At 35.1% G+C, this 20,023-nt stretch overlaps 1 protein-coding gene across 1 annotated transcript in view; it reads right to left on the bottom strand.

Moving 5' to 3' along the window:
• Positions 1-15,526, bottom strand: part of ADAMTSL1 (ADAMTS like 1) — a 503,362-nt gene extending 487,836 nt beyond the window's left edge. The window contains 1 exon segment of the mRNA XM_049769401.1: positions 15,336-15,526. Within this exon segment, the coding sequence (XP_049625358.1) occupies positions 15,336-15,398 (63 nt within the window). The 5' untranslated portion in view covers positions 15,399-15,526.
• Positions 15,527-20,023: the final 4,497 nt, after the last annotated feature.

Genomic DNA, 20,023 nt, shown 5'->3' with positions numbered 1-20,023 from the left:
GGCTCCCTCCTCATACATTCTCTCTCTCTCTCTCTCTCTCTCTCTCTCTCTCTCTCTCTCTCTCTCTCTCTCTCTCTCTCTCTCTCTCTCTCTCACACACACACACACACACACACACACACACACACACACACACACACACACACATGGAATTTTTGGCCCTTTTGTTTCATATTGTTTTCTATATAAAAGAATGGATTTTTTTAATTTTAGATATAGATTGATTACTTATTGAAGATCACAACTTTCAAAGGGCACTCCCTGCTTGTGGAGCTCACATTAGATATTGTGGGAACTGTAAAAATTAGGGCAAAGATATTTGCTGGCTTCACATGGAAAGATTTATAACTGTGGCAGAAATCTGAAGAGTTGAACCGGGAATAGTATAATGAGAAAACAAATACACAACCACATAGAAAAACTCTTTAGTATTTGCCTATAACAAGCACCCTACAAGAGGGTCATAAAGCTTTCAGAAAGCACATGAGTGGCCCCTTTGAAATAGTCTCTATTTATTTTGAAAGATTCATTGAGCATGGATAGACATCTAAGTCTCAGCACTGACTGGCAAGCTCTTCTGAAATGTTAGGATAGAATTTACTCTTCTTAAGATAGTGGTAGTGTTTCTTAGTATTTTTCAAACATGGCCACCTTTCAACTCTGTTTCCTTCCTGTGACCCTCTTATCCCTGCCAATTGACCATTTCCCCCATCATTGTAACTGTCATCTGTAGCCCCTTTGGAATATTTTGGGGGCCTATATAATTAGAGTAGGCAGTGTTTCCCAAAGTGGGCAATACTGCTCCTTCCTTCGTAGGAGCTGAGCCAATACAGTGAGTTGGTAGTAACATTGGATGCAGCTGAATTGCTTTTTGTTTGCTTTAAAAAGATAGATTGGGGCCAGAGTGGTAGTACAGTGGCTAGACTGTTTGTTTGCCTTGCACAGTGCCTACGCAGGTTTGATTCCTATGATCTCATTTGGTCCGCTAAGCACTGTCAAGTATAATTCCTGAGTGCAGAGCCAGGAAAAACCCCTGCGACCCCAAAACTAACAAAACTGGGCTTCCTAGGGGTGTGACTTGTCTTTTTTTAAGTGTTGGGCTATACCTGGCAGCACTGAGGAGTTACTCCTGGCTCTCTGCACATAAATTACTCCTGGCAAGCTTAGAGGATCCTGTGGGATAACAGGGATGAACCCAGGTTGGCCTAATACAAGGCAAATGTCCAACCACTGTGCTATTGCTCTGGGCCCAATACTTGGCTTATTTTTCCCCAGGACAAATAAATTTAGGAACCTCTATTTTAGCAGTTCTTCCAGGGTTTACAGACGAACAAAACCTTGTTTGTAGGTAACAGTTTTAAATTACAAAATTTAAATTCCAGGGTTTACAGACGAACTAAACCTTGTTTGTAGGTAACAGTTTTAAATTACAAAATTATTTGAATAAAGTAATTTAATCTTCAATTTATCCATGCAGCAAACATTGAAGAACTGTCTTGAAAGGATCATAGTAAAACCTGAAGTGCTTGAGCATTAGATGAGAGGTAGAGAAAGAATAAAGGGGCTTTACCTGTCGATTATTCTGTGGTTATCTTTCTAGCTGCTTGCCTTATTCTTTCCTTCATACTGCCACCTTTACAGCCTCTCAGCAGAAGAGCACATTTTTTTAAAAATACCTGTAAGATTCCAGTCTGCTGCCTCCCAACTCCATCTCATTCTAGCAACTGTTTTTTGAAATACATTCACTTGATTCTAAGCTCCTGGGTGATGTAACACTGCTTATTACAGCTCTGAGATTTATGTATGGCTCTTTAAATTCTACTTCTCTTCCCTTTCCCTCTCTTTCCATTTCCTTCACTACCATCTCATTACCTTTATTCCCTTCCCTTTCTTCCCCTTCTGTTCCCTTTCAGTACTTCACCTGTTCCTCTTTGCTTTACCTAACTTATTTCCATCAATTCCTAAGATTCGTCCTAGCTGTCCATTACTGCTCCCTTCTCATTTCACCCTGAAGCCAAGTCATTCTCTGCATAGTAGAATCAGGATCCTTTTTACCAATAACTCTCCATTTATCTCTCTTTATGCTTTCTTGATCCTTATATAGCATTTGTGAACTTCCTGCTTTATTTATATTTATCTCCAAGCAAAGTGTCTGGCATGGAGCAGGCCAATCCACTGCAAAACTTCTACTGGTAAAAATATAGGAGTAAAAGCATAACTGTTAGTTTTCCACAAATGTCAACATATTTATTTTTCTTCTGTACCTATACATTTTTGGCTTATTTAAATGACCTTTAATCATTTCCCAAAGGAGTCAAACAAGTAATAGAGTTCAGACAAGATAGAGTCTTTGTTTGACTTAAAATTGAACTGTACCTTTATTAGTTTAAATCCTTCTTTAACACAAAATTTCCCATACTTCATACTTATTTTGCAAGCACATCCATAGTTACTTTATTATAAAGGACAGAAAACATATACAAAATTGGAAAGAGAGTGTAAAAAAGACCTTTGTATCCATTTCCATATATCAACCTTCATTATCATAAGTCTTATTTTATCCTATTCCCATCCAAATTTCACACTGTTTTGATTAAATGGGAACAGATAAAATTATTCTATTGTGGATTCCAAACAATAATTCAATTCACCAAAATCATTTTTACTTTAGAAAATTTAAAAATGTAAAAGATAAAGATCTTAAAGTCTGTGCTTCCAATAATATAGAACTAAAATGGTTATAAACAACTGGGTGAATTTCTTTTCAAATTAAAATGATGAAATACTCTCATTGCCACGAGTCTTTGCACAACCAATCTTAAGTTAGCAAAATGGAATGACTACTGGTTAGAATGCATGTGCTGCAACAATGAAATATCACTTCATTTCTTTGAGAATGGCCTTTATCACAAAGACCAGTAACAAGTGCTGGCAGAGATATGGAAAATAAAGAAACCCTCCTACCTTTTTGGTGAGAATGCAAATTGGCCCAGTCCTTTTGGAAATAACTATGGAGGTTTCTCAAGAGCTAAAATAGACTTATACTCTGACCCAACAATACTATATTTTTAGTAATCTGTACAAAAGAATGTAACTACTAATTCTAAAGGATATGTACACTCCTTTGTATATGATTTGACTAATTACAACAGTGAAGACATGAAAACTATATAAGAGCCCAGTGATGAATGAATAAAAAAAATCTTGTATAGAAATATGATGGGCTACTACTCAGCAATAAGAAAAGATGAAAGCTTTCCATTTGCAGTATCCTGTTAGAACCAGAGAAAGCTATGCAAAGTGAAGTAAGAAAGAAAGGGACAAGTATCATTCAGAAGTGAAATATAAAGAAACAGAGCAAGGGAACAAACAAAACCTTGAATGGAGCACAGAACTGGGAGATAACTAGGAAACGATGTAGGATGCACAAAGTGGGCAGAAATAATGTAAATCAATGTTGCTTCATTAATTAGAAAAAAGAATGCCTGTGTTAGGATAAGGAAGTTTGGGGTAAGTAGAGACATATGGCAGAGATGTTAGAAAACCAGAAACCTTTCTAGGGGCCTGTTGAAAACATGATGATGATCAAAATAATGACAAAGATGTACAGTTTTTACCTACAAATGATCTCCACAGCAAATAAACTTATGAGAAATATCTACCATTATTAATATTTTATATGGCATTTATTGGTATTTTATGCATGAAGGTCTGGTTTAAAATTTTTACTACCTAGGCATAGTTCTAAGATAGAAAAGACAGGTATTTACATACCATATAAACATAGAGACAAAGAGTAATATGCTCAGTAGGCTTAGATTTCAGTCTTGCAAAAAGAGAATTCTGGCCAACAACAACAACAAAAAAAAAACTAGCCAGTATAACACAATAAAGTGAACATAAATATAAATCTTAGAGTTTTTCTTGCACATACTTTCTGGAATAACTATAAATAATGAATTAATGTGTCTATTTCTTTAGGCAGAGGCCCTCCTTACATCAGCAATACTTAAATATACAATTTAAAGAAATATATATAATTACAGCAACATAAAACCAATGAAAAGTAGTGATGATTTATTCCTACTTTTCCCTGCCCCCATTCCTAATTCTCCCTGACATTATATATGTTGAAATACAAAATATTAGAATATTTAGACTCCTATCTTTTTTTTTATTAACACAGTATGCTCACTACCAAGAAGTGTCGAAACATACATAACAAGCTCTCAGTGAATATTTTTCTACTAGACATTGACTGAAGGATGAGTCTCCTCTTAGAGACTATCATGTGTAGGTTCTCAGAAGAATTTGTTCTCACATAGGCATCATAAAATTTTAGATTCGTATTGATATGGATAATTAGAGGAAGGATACTTATAACATGATATATTGGCATGGCACAGGCTTATTGTAAACAAAAACTTTATACTTACTTCCTGACAAGACATTTCAGTGCTTATAATGATGATGATTCTTGAGTTTTAATCAAAGATTGAATTCTAGGTTTAATATAAGAGTTTCTGTCAGATGTATTAATTCCTTGGTTTTCTCCATGTGTAGTATATCAACATTTAGTTTCTTTTTCCAATGACAAGTTTAATTGACTATTATTTAAAGATCTTTAGAAATCATACCAGTGTGATTCTAGCTCAGAATGGTTCCTTCCCAGGGTCCATACCTAAGTGTTTCTGTTGATAGATCTCAAATATCCTTGTAAACATATATGTTTAAAATTTTCAAATGAAATATCTGGAAGAAGTAATTCATTTGTGCAAAAATAAATCTTACATGAATACTTTGTATATATCAAATGCTTTGTCTATTGCTAAGGATATAAAGATATCTAAAACAATATTAAACCTATCTCCTGTCTTCAAAGAGATCTAAGTCAATTGAACTCACATTTTTTTTGCTCTTAGATGTAGGAATCTATGTCAAGGAAATGTCAATTAAACTATGCCTGTGACAGTTATTTCCAGGCATGTTTGTTATCTCAGATCAGCTAAAAGCCTCAAATAAAAAAAAAGCATGTGGCACATCAAAAAAACATATAAAGTTTCAATGACAAGCAATTTTGACAACTGCTGTGAATAAATGGGCTATCTATAAAACAAGTAAGCAACCAAAAACAAAAAAATACCCTTTCACCTCAAGTTTCACTTCAGCATCTGAACTATAGGAAGCTTACTGTTCCCATTACTCTTTTTTCTATATGATTCTATTGATGAAGTACAATATTTGAATAATACTCTTGCAGAACAGTGGAGGAGATTGAAGTCTGCAAATCAGGCTGAGAAATCAGACACCTAACAATACCTGAATATGGGAACAAAGTGATATATATATATTTATTTTATTGGACAATTTGAATTTACTATAGGTTTTCATAATTTCCTTTCTTGTTTCTTTAGTGTTTCTTGGTTTTTTTCAGGACTTCTTAGGTTATCATACTTCTTCTCTCTTTCGTTTCAACAGTTATGCCAACAAATTTTACTAACTTAAAGAAAGTCCCCAGACAAAGTAGAAGGGGAAAATACCCAAAGTTTTAAAGAATGGCAGAAGCTATGGAAAAAAATCTGAAAAAGCAATGAAGATGAAAATGGAAACTCTTTGAAAATTAATGTAGTGTAGAATTGGCGAACATACTACTTATTTCTTTAAACAAATAGAAGAAAGAACCCGCTTATGAGGTGCACCCAAATAATTCACAGGTGGTGAAACTATTAAAGAATCCTGCAATTTTGTGCCTCAGAAGTGGAATAAATCTCCTCTATTATAAATGGCATCTGCTACCACACATGATTTTTCTGCTATTCCCATCCTTTTAGCTACCCCCTTTGTTTTTCATAAGGTGCTTTTTTTTAATTTTATGTAATTAAGTTATTTTGGTAAGCTTTTTAAAAAATCTAGTGAGGAAAGGAAATTCAACCTACTACAATAATTGTGCTTTTATAAATGTAATTCTAAAATGAATATGCTTGATTTTTTATGCATTTAGGTTTTGACAAACTAATCACAATAGTCAGAGAAAATGATATGATATTGGCATTTTGGATATGATGCTGCAGTGGGAGTGGGCAGATAAAATCTATCTAGATACATAATACATACATAATTTTCACCAATTAGTATGATAGGCATATATTTGAAGGATAACTTTTCCCTAAAGGATTTATATTAACAAAGAAACAATTTTAGTATGTGATATTCACAGATATTCTGAACTATAGAAAATAAAAGAAAAGATTATGTTTGATGGCAAATACAAATTGTTGATAGCTAAGAAGATAATACATTAACAAACTGTGGGAAACTGTAATCTACTTTTATGAGTAAATGAGATTAAACAGTGTCTGAGTAGATGCAGAAGAGTAACTTAAGATGAGTCAACCCATGGGGCAACTGAAAATAATGTTCATCATAGAGTACCTTCTAAAAAAAAGATTTTTGAAACTTTAGAATCACTTGACATCAAAATATTCAACCCACTACTAATCTTCTCCTAATTGCAAGGACTGAGACGTCTATGGTGCCTCTCTTTGTATTGCCTGTAGAGGTGATGATCGATAAATAACTATAAGATGAATGAAGGCAATCTCTTGAAGGTTCATAGTTCTTCCAAAAAATGTAAAAATCATGTCAACATCAAACACTGTATTTGTCTTTCCTAATATTTCAAAGACTTAGGTGAGATGGGACTAGGTCAGAGATGAAGAAACAAAAATATCGAAGTGAGAAAATGACTCAGCCACTATTAAAGCTGGAATCAGTGTTCTTTAAATGTTTGTCCTCTATGCTCAGAGATTTTGTTTGATATTTGGATGCATTCCAGACAAGTGTATCACAATTGCAAGTAGGTATACTCAAGCAGTATGTTTCATTTTATATGCTATTTTGTGCAACATTTACTTTCTCCATCAGTGTTAATCTGTTCCCTTAGAGGTCATTCCTTTATTTACTGATGACCAGTCATTTGAGCAGGAATTGTATTGTGCCTCTATTTTCTGCTTCTCAGTTTCTTTCTGTTTTCTTTGCCTTTCCCTTGGGCCTGTGAGGTTTTGTGTCCTTGGCTGTGTTGGCTGTTCTCTCAGTTCCAGGAGATTCTGTTTACCACAGCCTTGCCTCTTTTGGTTTCTTTCCCTGTTCTACTCTTCCATTCACTCTTATATTCTATCTCTGAAAAATGCACATGTATCCATTTTTATACTTATTCTGAAGGTCTGACATTCATACTCTTATTCCTTAGCACATTTTTGAGATGTGTTCTGTTGCAAAGCACAATCATTAGGATGACCTGCCATCTTTTGTATCAATTTTATCATATGATAAATAGAAAATAGTATTAGTAATTACAAGAATGATCATGCATTGCAAATAAATTAAAACCATGTGTTACTTTTTAAAAGTTCTATAACAAATAACATTGTACCCCAAATTTCAGTGTTTAAACACAACAAGTATTCATGTCTTGCTTATTGGTTAAAAATGAACCTTCACAAACAGAATTTTTTACAGTTGTAAGTAGAGTGTGATACTCTGCTTCAAGTAGACATGAGGGGCTGAGATCTTTTATTGTGTGTCCTGGTCATTCCATACAGTCTTAAAGGTCTTAAACCCTCCATATAATCCTCTAGATACCAGAAACTCTCCATCTACTTTCTACTTGCTACCATCTACTATCTACTTGCTAGAATCATATAATAAACAGATAATACATAGGGAAAATAAAGAAAATACAGTTAAACATATAGAAAAAATTGAGAGCTTCAAGACAATAGGGAATGACCAAATCACCAAATAAAAAAAGATTTCTTCTATTTTCTTTTAATTTAGAACTCTGAAGATTACATGTAAGGTTTCAAACCTACAAATGTTACTTCTTTTTTTTTTTTTTGGTTTTTGGTTTTTGGGCCACACCCGTTTGATGCTCAGGGGTTACTCCTGGCTATGCGCTCAGAAATCGCCCCTGGCTTGGAGGGACCATATGGGACGCCGGGGGATCGAACCGCTGTCCGTCCTATGCTAGCGCTTGCAAGGCAGACACCTTACCTCTAGCGCCACCTTCCCGGCCCCTAACTTCTAATTAACACATTGCACTGACCAAAATTCAATCACTTCTCCTCATCTATTCATAAGAAAGTAGGAAAATATAGTTTATCTTTGTGTTCCAGAAGAAAATATAATGAGTTTGATGAGCCCATAGCATTATCTCTGCTAAAATTAGAGTTTATGAGTACTTTCCAGTTTCACAAAATAATGGTTAATGTTAATATAATTTTTTTCCAAAATACAAGTTCATAAATAAAGTACTTGGGGATTGCACGAACTGAAACATAAATCTTTCATGATAATTAACAATAACAGAAGGATTGCTATTTAATTGATATTTGTAGTGTGAACAAATATGCTTAAGATAAAGAAAGAAAAACAAAATGTTTCTCTTCTGTACTTAATAGGTGATTAACAGTCTTGTCATCACAGAAATGAGTGGAACATTTCACCTATGAAATGGAGGTTCATATTTGCTCTTTTTAATTTGTACTTATCCTCTTTCTACCACCTTAATTTTTGTGTCACATAATTCTTTTGTTTTATTTTTTTTTGGGGGGGGTCACACCCGGCAGCACTCAGGGGATACTCCTGGCTCTATGCTCAGAAATAACTCCTGACAGGTTCAGAGGACCATATGGGATGCTGGGATTTGAACCACCATTCTTCTGCATGTAAGGAAAATGCCTTACCACTATGCTATCTCTCGAGCCCCCAGTGCAACATAATTCTGATTTATTCATCCATTCAATGATATTTAACTGGGTCTAATTTTCAAATATTGGTAGAGGGAAGAAGAAAATGTCTCTCTTCAGGCTGTTACCCACAAGTTAATAGAATAGGCAAAAATATAAATATAACATGAGACTTAAATGACAGATACAATGGAAGGCAACAACAGAACCTAAAATTACATTTAAAATATTAAATGTAATATTTTATTACATTTAATAAATGTAATAAATGTAAAAAATAAGATCATACTTATGCTTATTTTTATGGCACTGATGAACAATTAAACATTTTTCTTTCTATATAGCCACTGATTGAATTTGGGATTTTATTGGGGGAGGTAGGTTGGAGCCATGCACACGAGCTCAGGGCTATTCCTGGATCTGTGCACACAAATGACCAATGAAAGTGTTGGGGGAAACAGATATTGTGCCAGGAATCAAGTTGGGGTTGACTGTTCCAACATTGTTGGAACTTTGGATAAGGTAGTTAATAGACATTCCAGTACTTCTCCTATAGAAAGATATAACGATTAATGATATAAGATATATATTTACAACTAAAATAAAGTCTGATCAATAAATACAAAGAAATACTCAAGCTGACATAAGTAAAGAGCTTCTGGAAAAAATGCGAAGGACTGGTTCACAATATGAAGCTCACCACAAAGAGTGGTGAAAGCAGTTAAAGAAATAACTACACTAACAACTATCATGACAATTTTAATGAGTGAGAGAAGTAAAATTCCTGTCTCGAATATAGGCAGGGGGTAGAGCAGGAGGGAGATGAGGGCCATTGATGGTGGGAATATTGCACTGGTGAAGGGGGTGTTCTTTTTATGACTGAAACCAACTACAATCATGTTGGTATTCATGGTGCTTAAATAAAGATATTATTTTAAATTAAAAGAAGAGAAAAAAATGAGAAGCAGAGTTCATTGTGTCTGCAGACAACTACCAATAGGACATTTTGACATGGCCAGAAAATTGCTATCAACATACAAATTACTTTAGTTAACGATAGCCCAGAGAGGAAAAACTAGGATAGTTATGTTTTATTAAATGTAGGTTTTAATCTTGAAGTTCAAAATTGGGAGGTTTTAATCATTTATTTTTTAGCTCATGAAAAGAAGGGTTGATAGCAATTGCTTACCTCAGTTAGCAGGCAGGCTCCCCACACATCTGTGCTGGCCTATTTCAATTAGGATCCTTCAGGACTTACATCACCTCTGGTATGCCAGTACTAAGCTGCTCATGAGCCAGGACTGCCAATCAAGCCAGAATTCAACCACATGGTATGGGTTTTATGATGTAGACAAAAAATGACATGAACTTGTCTTATTCTGGTGAAAATACTAAGTTTGAAGCCAATTCTCTAGAAGAAGAAAATTAGTGGAAAAAAAATGGCAAGACTATAAAATTTAATTTAAACACATTTTCCTGTGATTATCTCAACATGCTTGACTAGAAGGTTTTTCATGCTAATTCAGGGAATGTTCTCACTCAAGAAAAGACGAAGGTCTTCATGGTATGATGAGGTCACTTCTGGGTCAATCTAGTCCGGAAATTATAAGAAACAGTAGAAAATGCTTAATGAGGGATGAGAATTAAACAAATAGTTGATGAGAGTGTCTTTAATTTTAAATGAAAATAGATAAAGCAGAGTTGTCACTTGTCTAAATAAATTGCAATGTATACAACCGAAGCACTGAAATGTAGGAAATGGCAGAGATACAGGATAGTCTTCCTAAGTCCTCTCTGCTAATAATGTTTGCCACAGTGATAATGCCTGCATATACAACACAGTATACAAAGCACTATATTATACTACATATTTCTGGAGTTTAAAGTTCTACTTATTACGGGGCTAGAGATAGACCAGAAGTTAAAACACATAGCTATGGCAATTTTGAACCTTAGTTTGAATTCCCAGCACCACATATGGGCCTCTGAGAACCTCTAGATGTCACTGAGCACAGAGCCAGGAAAAGTACATGAGCAGGAGTGGAAAGATGAGACATAAAACCAGCAAATAAGAAATAAAACATAGGGGCCGGAGAGATAGCATGGAGGTAGGGTGTTTGCCTTGCATGCAGAAGGACGGTGGTTCAAATCCCGGCATTCCATATCCCCAAGTCTGGCAGGAGCGATTTCTAAGTGTAGTGCCAGAAGTAACTCTTGAGCACTGTCAGGTGTGTCCCAAAAACAAAAACAAAAACAAAAAAAAAAAGAAAAGAAAACAAACATATTTAAGTAAAAGGCAGGTAATGCAACTGGTAGGATGCTTGCTTTGTTCAAGGCTAACCTGGGTTTGATCTCTGGTAGCTCCAAATTGTTCAATGAGCCAAACAAAAGTGTTCCCTGAGCAGAACCAGTAGTAAAACTCTGACTTGGGTGTGGGCCCCCAAAACAAACCAAAGAAAAAAATAAAAGCCAAATTGATGAATATATATAAAAAGAGGGAGAGAAACAAAACACCGAACCATATTGCATCCCAATGTAATTCCTGTTGCAAAATGTACCAAAATAATGTGGGTTAAAATAAATGAGCAATAAGCATAGAGGTTAACCACACTTTACTTATTAAAAATATACAAACCCTGACTTAAGTTTTACTTTTTTGGATATAAGAATGAACTATGTGCAACAACCAAGCTTGAGTAACAGGCTACTTCAGTGTTACAGACAACTACTCTCCACTTTTTGAATACTTGTGGCAGAGAATAATCAACATATTAGCATTTACATAAATTTATAAATAATAACATACACTATTCCTCTATTTCAAAAAATGTTCAACATCCATGTAATTTTTCATAGAAAAACTTTCCTGGTATAATAGGATTCATTTGCAGTTCACTAGTGACCACTATTGGACATACTTCCTTCAACTTATTTGAAGCAAATCGAATCAGTTCACATGAAAATAATAAGGAGGCCAAAGAGTGGTCCTGAACAGACGGAAACACTAAAAACAGGAGCCTGAGAAAACAAAAATGTAGTTTGGTCATGTCTAGACAAAAATATACATTAAAAATGTTTGAAAAAAGATTTAAGACATGCTTCTGTGTTTTAGAGATTTTCTATGAAAAATTTGTAAGTTGGAGTTGAAGACAAATGAAATATGAGAATAAAAAATAGAGATAGATGAACAGTTAAAGAAAGGTGCTTTTCACTGAAGGACACACACACACACATATATGTATGTATATATATATATATATATACATATATATACATATACACACACACATACACAGAGAAAAACAATGAAAAAGGCCACTATCTATTAATAAAGAATTTAATATCCATCCATAGCTAATGGTGTTTCTTGACATCCAAGATAATTCACTTAGGTAATAGTGGAGAGTTCCAGAATGTAAGAAGAAGGGCTATTGTATTTGACTAGTTTCTATGAACAAATTTAGTGCAGAGAGGCAAAAAAAAAAAAAATAGAAAAAAGAAACGGAATAAAAAGCAACAGAAAAAACTCATGTACTATATTATAATTCCTACTGTTACTTTTTCAGTTCCTTACAATAGTAGGCAAAAGTCTTTCAATCCACTTAAACAAATAGCCAATGCAGATTTGTGTAAATGTCTTTCTGACAAAAAGTTATTTGACTTCAAGTTTAGATGGACCTATATATCAATAGTCAGCCATAGTCTTTGCCACATTTCTTTTGAGTTAAACAATTGGGACAAAAGAAAGAGAATACAAAAGGGGAGTAGGTTGGGAAAATGTGGGAAAGTTGGATTGTGTGGTTGAATTTGACCAGGAAGAATATCAGGATAAATTTTTCATTAGTCCTACAGCTCCAATTTGTCCAGAACTAAAAGAAAGTGTAAGCTTTGCAGAAAAATATGGGAGGTAACCAGAAATAGATACAGAAGACACAAAGGCCTCATTATCTGAGGCATAATGTTCCAAGGAAAAAGGACTTTGGAAAAAAGCAAAGATGAACATCATTCAATATTTGTACACTATCAAGAATCATGTCATAATACAGATGATTCAACTTCACTAATATGAAAACTGTTTTGAGATAAAACTAGACTTTCCATTTAAATCAATCTTGACTAAAACCCAACTACAGTCATGTTTGTAATCAAAGTGTTTAAATAAAGATTAAATAAAGAAGAAGAAACTTCTTCAATTAATTCTCAACCTAGAAACATGTACTATAAGTATAGGAGATATAAGCAAGTCAAGTTAAATTTCTCTACCTAAATTCAAGTGAGGGCTGATATCATGCTTTTACTCTTTAATTATTTATTAGATTAAAAGTCACTTTCTCTTAAGCCAAATGGATTTTGGCTGCAAAGCTAAAATATTTTAGGAAAACAAATGAGCAGGTGTAATAAGTTCTTGTTCTATTGTACACATCTTTAATAGCAAAGATGATACAAAAGCCAAAGTCTCCAACAAAGTCTATAGATCAACTTGTACTACTGCTTCCATCACTGCTAAAAATCTTACAATCATAGCCTGAAGAAAAGAATTAATTTTATTCTTGCTCTTTGACATCTTTTCTCGAATGTAAATTTATCTATGAAGTAGTTTAGTATGACTTATTTGTATGGCTATTAGGATAGCCTCTTGTAAAGCGTTTTAAACAAGTTAATGTTTATTACTTTCATACATATACATGGACAGGCATGATAAGGTCATTATTCACAGAGATGGATATAGGCATTCACCAGTTATTTCTCTCCCTTTAAACATAACCTCACAAATTAAGTGCATACATAAAGCAACTGGGTTTGATTTATTTTACTTAATACATGTATAGTAATTTAAATAAGTTTCAGTTTCTTCTAAGTAAGCAAACTGTCCTTTTTTAATCCATATTTATGCTATATATATGTGTACATACATAGATATGTATATATATTCTCGAATACATATATGTATATTTATGAATATACAAGATATTGAAGAAGAACATAATGTATTTACCAAATGGGTAATAAACAGCCACTTTCTAAATTGGCAAGTTTTTCCAAAGTATGAGATTATACTACCATAGTAAGATACAAAAGTGCTGTTATGTGCTAGAACTTTGTTGTGTGATGCAATTTAATGGGAAAATAACACATACTTTTTAAAAATCACAGAGACAGACGAGGCTAACTAATGGTGTGTATATAAGTAATATATCCCATATGGAAAAAATGAGACACCTTTCATAAATTGCTTGTTCCACTAGTCATAAAGCACACCTAAACATTCTGTCTTTTATATATCTCAGAACAGCTGAAATTTATAGTCCATTCATGCTTTAACTCCAGTTTGCCTTTATATTTCTATAAAAACTGAAAATATATCCTATATTTACAACATTTACAGCAAGCTATTATGATTCCTTAGCTATTATGATACAAGTTATTAAGAATTGAGAATAAATAAAGTATTTTATTGCTATCTGATTACTATGATAAATCATCCTGAAGATATTTAACTGTACCAAATGATTGTTTCTCTTCTTGATAATTATAGTGAAGATCAAAATTGTCAGTCTAATGAGAACAAAACACATTCCTTCACCATCTAATATTCAAGACCATTCACTTCATTTTTACCTTGCTCTTTTCTTGCCTTGTTACCTTCTGAGGAAGTTCTGGCATGCCATACCATGTGACAGGGAGAGCTTCAATCACGTTTGTTTGGAATCAGTGTGTCCAACTTTTGGAATCAAACTTTCAGATGAGGTTTACTAAGCTGCCTGCCCAGAACACTCTGGTTTAAAAAATGTGCATTGCTATTAATATTTTGAGTGTAGATTTTTTTTGGACAGTGAGTGTTCATTTTCTGCCCATAAAACCAAGTATGAGTCACAATGGAACATTTACTTTGAGTCAAAAATGCAGTATGTACAAGAGAGAGCATCTTATCACTGTGACTATAGAAATAGCTATACAAAAAGTCATCATTTTCTTCTTCAAAAGTAGATCAGAGATCAAAGATTTAATCCTCATTCATAAATACTAGTAATAACGTGTATCCATAGATGACTTACAGTAATTATGAGCTTTAATCTGGGTGGCTGCAAAGAGGCTCTCATTGCCTCCTGTACCTGGTTCTAACGCACATGTACAGAGAGAGAGAGACTGTAAAAGGCAGGAAGGGAAAGCCCCTTATAGCACATCTTTCAAAAAGTTCTAAGGACATCATAGTCAGAGCATTTTATTTCAAAATGTATTACCTAAATTATAAACATACACACCACCTTATACAGTCCACAGTAAATGATGCAATAAAATACTCCCAAAGTTCACATCTCAGTCTTGTTAGATACCTCTAACTAACTCTGCAAAGTCTTACACACTTTATTTTGCTTGGGAAGTTGGGGCTAAAATTCTAAAAGAAGTTTTCCTTGATTTAAAATCACGTAAATTATTTTACCTGGCAGTTAAAGAGCAACACACACACACACACACACACACACACACACACACACACACACCATCACCACCACCACCACCACCACCACCACACCAGATAGCACCTAAATGATAAATAGAAACGTATTAAAATGAAAACGTATTTACCAGGAGCAGGAAAGTCAGAAAGAAGAGCGGTATGCCAGGAGTTGCCCGACGGCAGCATTCCATGCTTGGATCCTTGCCGGAATCCGAATCGACACTGAATAAGCTGCTAAGTGCTCCTCTGCCTGCTGTCACATCCAGTACTGGTGCTAACACTCCAGCCCTGCCTATCAGCTTCCATCAGCACAGCTCACATTTCCTGACCAAGGGGTGGGTGGGTGGGTGGGTGGGTGGAAGGGTGGGGGGTAAGCTGAATGGAATCTCTCTCGGAGCAGGCAGCCAGCCAATCAGGCTCCTGCTAATCAGACATGCTGAATAACAAAGCCAGAGGGACAGAAAAAGTGTAACTGTGCGAGCTAAAAAGAGGGAAAGGGATGAAAAAGGAAGGAGAGCAGATCGCGCAGCAGAGAGAGAAGAGACATGCAAAAGATGCGGGATTGCAAAGGATGAAGCCAAGTCCTGTGCTTTTTAACATACCTGGTTAGTTCTTTGTGAGATACAATTCTATTTGCCATTTGCTTGTGCTCATGCCTGTTGCTTTGTAAAGTACAGTAGCTCCCAGTGACTCTGTATTGTTCCATTCAGGAGAGAAACTTAATCCCTGTCAATATATAACATATGCCATAAAGGGAAAGAACCATAGACAAACGGACTTAATGTGCCCTTTAAGTGCATTCTGTATAGCTGGTTTTTTTCCTCCTCCATAAAGTTCCTCTTTATTTCTCCCCTTACTTAGAAAAGGAAGACGATATAAGTTTTTGCAAGTTCCTCAGTAAAGCTAAATATTGGTGTATGTTACTTTGTGTTTATTAGTGATTTGATCTGGTTTAGGGGAGAAAAGGGTAAATTACTTCTTTGGAAAGTGATAGTTAAAAACAGCCAGGGTTTCTTAACACTAAAGGTAAAATTAGAAATTATAATCTCCTAATTTTCAAGAAGTCTTTAACAAAGACTCCAGGATAAGAGGGGCTAAAATTTGGGGCTGAGGAATAGCCTGGTTTTGAACTACTGCCAACTCTCAGCTATGATTTAGCAGGGGAGAAAAAAATAGGATGAATTAAATCTATAGTTAATTCCAACCTTTTTAAACAAGTTTCAGTCTCCTCCTTATCCACATCCTTTATCAGAACTACTATAATATACTAAAAAGGGCTGAATTGATTTCTCCTATCTTTCCTTCCACTTTTGCCAAAGGGTTGGACAGATGCAATGACCTTGTAGGTCCAGTCCAAAACTAGAGGAAGTGCTAATGAGCAGTGAAATGACAACACTAGCAGCAGCAAAGAGAAGGTCAGGAAGCTTCTGGTCTGGTTAATCCTCTAGCATGCAAGATTTGGCTCTACTAGAAGAAGATTTTATTACAGCTTTAGAAAAGTATCAAGAGCCAAACAAGGATGTTGTTCTTTTTATCTGTTAAAGGGATCACTGAGTTTCCAAAAGAATGATAGAGCAAACTTTGCCTTACATTTCGATAGGTATGTTACTGAAGATCTCCTGATAGCCCAGGTGTATATATGGCGAAGGTAGGCAATATTTAGAAATATTATTCTTTCCTTTCATTAATAGATAAAACTGATAAGAATTTGAAACACACAAATATGGAAAACCTGATCAAGTTACACTAGGCATGGGAATACAGGTAGGTCTGCTTATAAACATATACTTGCAGTGCTGCTCTTCAAAAAGTAAAGAAAAGCAGGTCGCTCAATGTCAGCTTGCTTACTTCATATGGCATAACAATTAAGACAGAAGAGGTATTAAAACTCATCTTTAATCTGTTAGGAAATCAAGGCATACAATGTTCACCCTTTCTCTACCTAGAAAAACAGTCCACAACAAAGAACCTTTCCTTGAAGTATGCCTATCCCTTTAAAATAGATTTCTTTTACAAATCTCTTCAAAGCTAAATAATGCTCCTAAGTTAAAATAATTCCTAAGATTTAAGAAATGCATAGCTGATATTATATGAAATCCTCATCATGTTAAAAAAAACAACTGATTAAAATAACCATTCAGTTATAGTCTATTAGATCTTTTTTCTTTTCCATCAGAGCTTTCTTCTACAGGTGTTTTTATTGTTGCATTTTGCTATTTTTTTCCTGTCAGAGTGAATAGCTATAGTCCCTTTCACTTTTATGCAAAGGAATATCCAGCATGGCTTCTTCCCTCTTAATTCTTATATATCACTCAGTAAGCAATTTTGAAGGGAGAACACATAATGTGAGAAAGAATAATGGCAACAATGGTAGTGAAAAAGATATATTAGAATAGGGTAAATATCTTGTCATGGTCAGAAAATAAATAATAGCTATTTGGTATTGTTATCCTTAAATTTTCTGGCCACACCCAGTAGTTCAGGAATTATTCCTGACTCTACATCAGGAATCATTCCTGATGGGCTCAGGGAACCAACCATATGTGATGATGGGAATCAAGTTGGCTAAGTGCAAGGAAACACTTTACTCTCTGTATTATCTCTCTGGCCCCCAAATAGCCATTTGGCTGCAAGATGAAATTTTGTTCTGCTTTGGAAGTAAATATTGTCTATGTCTATATCTTTTAAATCAAGACGTCTGCCTTGAAGCTTTGATAGATTTGTCTATATTTAGGAAGTTTGTCAATTCAATGAAGTCACCAATAATAAATAGAATTTTTAAGTCAAACCCTCAATTACGTGGTGAATGACTTAAGGATACCAACTCTAGTATGCGATGATTTTGGTCCCTATGCACTTAGCATTTCTGAGGCAGGCAAGCAGGTAAGGAAAAGCCCCCATGGCAATGAATTCTTGAAAATAATAAGAATGGGTAGCCTAAAAACTAATATAATACCTAGTCTGGTGACCATGCCCTGATAAGGTCTTTAACTGGAACCAGAACATATCTTAAAAAAAGATTGGATCCCATTCTGGGAGAAGGAATGAATGCCAGGGAAGGAATGTCAAGAGAAGGATAATTAACTACCCTAAGGGAACCACTATAGTAATGGACTCTTACCATGTAGGGTTCAGAGAAGACATATATAAATCCACTTGGAACAAAGGAGGCGTTCACATGTGTTCTTTGGTTCCAGGAACATGTTACCCGCATGCGTATGTCACTGCATCTCCCTTCTTGAGATGTATACTTTACTACTTTTGTATGGGGTTGTGTACCAGGGCTCTCTCCATTATTAGAGAACCCCATGCTTTCTCTTAAGTATATTACTTTCTCTCATTCTTATCCTCTCCCTTCCCTTTTTTACAACCTTCAAATAAAACTTGTTTTCAATTCACTACCCTATCTCCTACTGAAATTCTTTTTTTTTTTTTTTTTTGGTTTTTGGGACACACCCGGCATTGTTCAGGGGTTACTCCTGGCTGTTTGCTCAGAAATAGCTCCTGGCAGGCACGGGGGACCATATGGGACACTGGGATTTGAACCAACCATCTTTGGTCCTGGATTGGCTGCTTGCAAGGCAAACACCGCTGTGCTATCTCTCTGGGCCCCTGAATTTCTTATCTTTGAGGAAAATCAATGGAGTGGTCTGGGCATAGTAGTAACCCAGGGACTTCCACCAGCATCAATTTCCTAGACTGTTAAAAAAGAATACAATCACACAACCAAGTATCATACAAAGTAATAATTTAGTATTTATTTGGAAAAAAATCAATTATATTAAGGTAATTAGGAAAAATGTGTAAAAGCTACTGATTTTGATATTGTTAAAGTATTGAGATATTTTTAAGCTTGTAAAATAAGTTCACACTGGCAATATTATATTACCTTGATTATTTACTTTCTGGATACACTGATCTCATTTTATACTTGAGGAAACTGAGGATTGAAAATTTAAGTGACTTGCTTTATGTCCTGCTACTTAGAACCAGGTTTCAAATAGGATCTCCTGGCTTTAAATCACTCTTATCTCATACATATTCCTTTTCTTTTTCATGAGTTATACATGAGGACACGTGTGTATGCATATACACCTAAACAAACATGAAATATGAAAACACATTTCAGTAACAACTGATGTCATATTTGCTGAAACAAGATGTTTACAGTAAAGGCAAAGAGCAGAAGGAAGAGTATTCAGGTGCTCTCTGGGTCTGAGTTACCTGACAATGGAAAGTAGCTTATATAGTCTATAATTTCTGTCTCCTAACTTTGCCATTTCCAAAACCTTTTTCAGTGCCAGGGAAAAAGAACATAAAACCCTAGGTAATCGAGATCCACATTAATGGCAGCCTGGGAAAGACCCTTAATGGCATCTGAGCAGGGCATTGGCGGAGTTCCTTTTTTTCCTCTTCAGGTATCTAAATTAAAGCCGTCTGCCAGTGTCTGAACAGCAGCAGCCACAGCTGCTGTTGCTGCCTTAATACTGGTTACCAGCTCCATGTACAATATATTAGATGAAGTGAAAGCAGAAGCATAAGAAAGAGTGTCAGGGCTGTCTGAAGCATCATTCCAAACGGTATGGATTTAACAATACTTAATTTAAAAAACACCAGCTTGGACAGGAGCAAGCTGTTAACATTCAGTGTACTTTATGGCAGGAAAGAGTGAGCTAAACTCTCGGAATTTCTCTCCCTAGGGAGAATGTGTTACAGTGTTCACGCCAGAGCCACCTGTCTCTTTCCCAGGCTGGGCCTCCTCATGCAGTTCTTCATTGTAGAAAATTGGTATCAAGTGGGTCCCAAGATCTTCTGG

The sequence above is a fragment of the Suncus etruscus genome, chromosome 1, assembly GCF_024139225.1.
Source record: "Suncus etruscus isolate mSunEtr1 chromosome 1, mSunEtr1.pri.cur, whole genome shotgun sequence".
Classification (NCBI taxonomy): domain Eukaryota; kingdom Metazoa; phylum Chordata; class Mammalia; order Eulipotyphla; family Soricidae; genus Suncus; species Suncus etruscus.
Note: the sequence above shows the minus strand (reverse complement) of the source record. Positions and strands in the feature narration are given on the sequence as shown.